The 4,729-nt window shown below is 38.6% G+C and overlaps 1 protein-coding gene across 1 annotated transcript; it reads right to left on the reverse strand.

Moving 5' to 3' along the window:
• Nucleotides 1-1,651: 1,651 nt before the first annotated feature.
• Nucleotides 1,652-2,137, reverse strand: LOC136040320 (gastrula zinc finger protein XlCGF71.1-like). The gene has a single exon (XM_065724562.1). The coding sequence runs from the start codon at nucleotides 2,135-2,137 to the stop codon at nucleotides 1,652-1,654; it is 486 nt and encodes a 161-aa protein (XP_065580634.1).
• Nucleotides 2,138-4,729: the final 2,592 nt, after the last annotated feature.

Below are 4,729 nucleotides of genomic sequence, written 5' to 3' on the forward strand. Positions count from 1 at the left end.
AAAGAATTCCGGTTTTCCCCTCCAACTCCCCCCAATGTCATAGGATCTGGTTGGAATTTAAAATTAGAGCTTTAAAGCACAAGATCCTTCTAAATATCAAATTTCATTAAGATCTGGTCACCCTTTTGTAAGTTACAAATACCTCATTTTTCCAAATTACCCCCCCCCCCCCAACTCCATCAAAGAGAGCAGATCCGGTTATGTCAGTCACTTATCTTAGACAGGTTTTTATTCTTCCCATCCAGTTTCATCCTGATCTCTCCGCTTTAAGCATTTTCTAAGATCTCGGCCCCCCCCCCAACGACGCTGGATCCGGTCGAGATTTAAAGCAAGAGATCTGAGTTACGAGATCCTTCTAAATATGAAGTTTCATGAAGATCCGATCACTCTTCGCAAGTTAAAAATACGTCATTTTTTTCTATTTTTTCAGAATTACCCCCCTCCCCCCAATAGAACGGATCCGTTCCAATTATGTAAATCACGTATCTAAGACTTCTGCTTATTTTTCCCATCAAGTTTCATCCCGATCCCTCCAATCGAAGCGTTTTCCATGATTTTAGGTTCCCCCACCCCAAACGCCCTCCAATTTCACCAGTCAATGTCATCCTTCTAAATATCAAATTTCATTGAGATCCGATCACCCGTTCGTAAGTTAAAAATACCTCATTTTTTCTAATTTTTCAGAATTAAGCCCCTCCCCCCTAACTACCCCAAAGAGAGCAGATCCGTCCCGGTTATGTCAGTCATGTATCTAGGACTTGTGCTTATTTTTCCCACCAAGTTTCATCCCAATCCCTCCACTCTAAGTGTTTTCCAAGATTTTAGGTTTCCCCCTCCCAAATCCCCCCAATGTCACCAGATCCGGCCAGGATCTAAAATAAGAGCTCTGAGACACGATATCTTTCCAAAAGTCAAATTTCATTAAGATCTGATCAACCGTTCGTACGTTAAAAATACTTCATTTTTTCTATTTTTTTCCGAATTTACGGGCCCCCCAATCCTCCCCCCCCCCCCAGATGGTCAAATCGGGAAAATGACTATTTCTAATTTAATTTGGTCCGGTCCCAGATACGCCTGCCAAATTTCATCGTCCTGGCTTACCTGAAAGTACCTAAAGTAGCAAAACCGGGACCGACAGACTTTGCGATTGCTATATGTCACTTGGTTAATACCTAGAGCTATAAAAATGCTAAGTGTTGCCAAACGCGAAATGGCATTGATAATATTTTTATTTGACGACCCTAGTACCAATTCCCTCACTTGTAAGTTTTTCTCTTTGAACAGGACCTTGATTTTCTTGATACTTAAGAATCCTGAAACTTAAAAAATGTCTTGAAACTTAAAAATCCTGATAATCATGCGTTGTGGCCACTGAAAATTTCTATTGAAGTTCAAATAACCCATTTAAGAAGATATTTCATTAGGCACTTGAAACTAAAAGGCCAAATAAGCCCAAATAAGAAAGAAGAAAATCGACACTTGCCCTGCTTCTGTAGTTTTACAAATGCAAGAATTCTTGGATAAACATCAAGCTTTACTTGTCAAAGAAAAGCGTTCGATCAGATCTGAGAATGAGCTTGCATGGACCATCTTAAATCATTCAACGTCTATCTAAATTTCTCTCTACAAAATCGCAATTCCATCAAAAGTATTAACTATCAGACTTTTTCCTAGAATGGGTTGTTAGGTGATATTTCAGGTCCCACTTAACTGAAAATGCTCTCTGGCATGAATTACATTTGAATGGTTCACCATTATGCACTCTTTGATGCTCTTTCAAATAGCTTGACGAAGGAAAGCATTTTTTACATATCTCACATTTAAAAGGCTTCTCACCTCTGTGCATAACTTGATGCTGTTTCAAATTACCTGACGAGGAGAAGAATTTTCTACATATCTCACATATAAAAGGCTTCTCATCGGTGGGTACAACTTGATGCCTATTCAAATAGCTTGATGTGTAAAAGCATTTCTTACATATATCACACTCAAATGGCCTCTCACCTGTATGCCCTAATTGATGGTCTTTCAAATAGCTTGACGACGAAAAGCATTTTTTACATATCTCACATTTAAAAGGCTTCTCACCTGTGTGTACTATTTGATGCCTGTTCAAATACTTGAAGTAGAAAAGCATTTCTTACATATATCACACTCAAATGGCCTCTCATCAGTATGCACTCTTCGTATGCACTCTTCGATGAAGACCTTTTTTTTCCTCTTTTCGCTACCACACCGTGCCTAAACTCATTCTGGAGATTATTCAGGACAGATCTATCCGGTATTCTTTTTATTGCACTTTACCATAGACTATTCTTAACCTTGAATAGAAAGTTTAAATAACAGCTGCTTTCACAAGACAGAAATCTGGGAGCTTTCCCGAAAGTTTGGCCATAGCGAACAGTCTTCCACTTGTACTGAATTATGTGAATGGTTCACTGTTCACCTATAGGGCTTGGAAGAAATGACACAGGGATGTTTGGTCTTGGCTGTCCAATTAACTATAAATTTTCAAGGATAGTTCCCTGAGGATATTAGTGAAAATGCTTTATATTTAATAGAAAAGAGGAAGGGCTTGTACGAGAAATATTTGAATGATTATTTATTTGAGATGATAATTTGAGATTAATAATTTGATAATCTGAGTGAGCCCAGCATAAGAACTTGATAGACACTTTCCAAAAACAGTTTAATTCTAAGTTGCAGAGTCTAAAATTTGACAATATGGAAGACGGATGGAATAATTTTAAGAAAATAAATTGGGAAGTTGCTGGTGGTGTCTTTATGGGGATTAAATAAAATAAAAATTTCAACTGAAAGCATGGATGAAGATTAAAACTTGTAACGAACAGAAACTATTCTGTATATGCTAGGGGCTGTCCCTTCCTCAACGCCCCGCTCTTAACGCTACTGTTAGATATTTTTCTTCTTGTATATTTATGTTTTGCTGAGGACGACCCTTGGACGTAGGGCTGAAATATTCATTTTAATTAGATTGATCTAGAACTGCACTACAGACGCATAAACTGTTTGCTTAAGAATCACTTGTCTAGTTTTAATTAATGTTTTTGCAATAATAATATTAAGAAATCTCAGCTCTGTAACCGTAGGGACATCATGATTTCCAAGTGACAAAATCCCTGTGTGGTGCATTAAATGACCAAAATTCATGCTTATCAACGCTGATAGAAGGCCCTATAGATTGAAAGTCACTTGGAGTCAAGTCAGGCTTGTCTTGTATGTCTTCTTTGGATCTATTGAGAAGAAGGACACCGTAAGCGTATGCCAAGTAAAACAGGTCAGAACCATGCAATAAGAGAGGGCGAGATACGGTCCAGAATCTTGGAAATGGCATGTTTGAAAATTGGAAGACTAAAAACACTATCTTGCCTGACACCTCTTCTGATTTTTGCAGGATCTGAAATTGAACCTATCCATTTGGCCAACACAGTCAAATTTTCATACCAAAATTACACAGCGCTCACTATACTCGAACTTATTTCATTGTGCAGTAGAGCATTCATTGCTTGCATGTGATTAATGCTATAATAGAGCTGACTTATTTCTTTCCGAGTGCATAAGTACGTAAGCCAGTAGTCAATGAGCCTCTGGGTACTTAAGACCTTTCTGGAATCGAAGCTGATTAAGGCTCAAAGAATTTTGGGTATTCAAACACTTCACTCAAGTTTCACGAGATGGCTATTGGTTTATTAGATTTGCATTCGTTTGAATCTTTTCCTTCTATTGGCAATAAATGAGATAACCCCTTTTAGAAAAGAGCTGGGAACAAAACCCCGGAGGATGTACATCTAAAAGCTAAAGAAGGAAATAGAAGCATTCAAGTAAGTGTTTCAGGTCTTTGAATGTAAAACCATCGCTTTTTATCCCATTCCTTGCTTTGGAAAGCACTTTTCAGAAAGCTAACTTAATCTTGTCAAGGGAAATGGGAAGAACGCAATGCTGCCCTGAGAAACGTGCAAGCCAGCTGGTGACTTCCATTTCATACTGATTGGCTATAGTAATATTCTCATCTCCATGCATCGTAGTATAGCAAGAGTGTTAATCCTGTAGTGTCAGAGAACTACTAGACGGACGGTCGTCTGGTCTGATTAGGCTTAACCATGATTTTTCGTTTCCAGTAAACTGATGCATGATAATTCATTTCCTCTTCATTTTAATTTTGTATTTGCATTTTGTGCTCATTACAATGCTGCGTAAAAATTTCAAATATTCAGCCAAGTTTTTGCATGTCGTTTTGCCAACTGGAGTTCAGACAATTGAGACCACATCGGTTTCTCTGTCCCAATTTTGGCTCGTCTTGTAGGAACTGCTTTCAATTCGGCATCTTTTAGAGCATGGATGACTTGATGGTAATAAGCATCGAAATCAAACACGACAGAGACATTGTGAGGGCCAGAGCAGAGTAGATGAAATGGAATTTTGAGGCAGCTTAGGACCGAAGCAACAGTGGTGACATAAAGGGGCATATTACATTTCTCCCAATTTTACTTGTAGGCCCATTTTATGGAACACGCTTTATTGGTGCTTTGTGATGACTGTATCTGGAACGGAAGTCCGGAATGGTCACTAGTCGAATTGTCACTGCATACTGTAACTGGAAGAATATGAATGGATATTCATGAGCGCACGTGTTCAATATCGGCGTTACGACCACGAGTACGGGTGTACGTAAAAGCCAGGAACTTTGGCCAAATCTTAGAAGTATTGG

This window comes from Artemia franciscana, chromosome 20 (genome assembly GCF_032884065.1).
Source record: "Artemia franciscana chromosome 20, ASM3288406v1, whole genome shotgun sequence".
NCBI classification, from domain to species: Eukaryota; Metazoa; Arthropoda; class Branchiopoda; order Anostraca; family Artemiidae; genus Artemia; species Artemia franciscana.

What these genes read in the sequence shown, in the direction of transcription:
- LOC136040320 (XM_065724562.1), bottom strand. Translation starts at nt 2,137, where the DNA reads ATGCTTTTCTACTTCAAGTATTTGAACAGGCATCAAATAGTACACACA.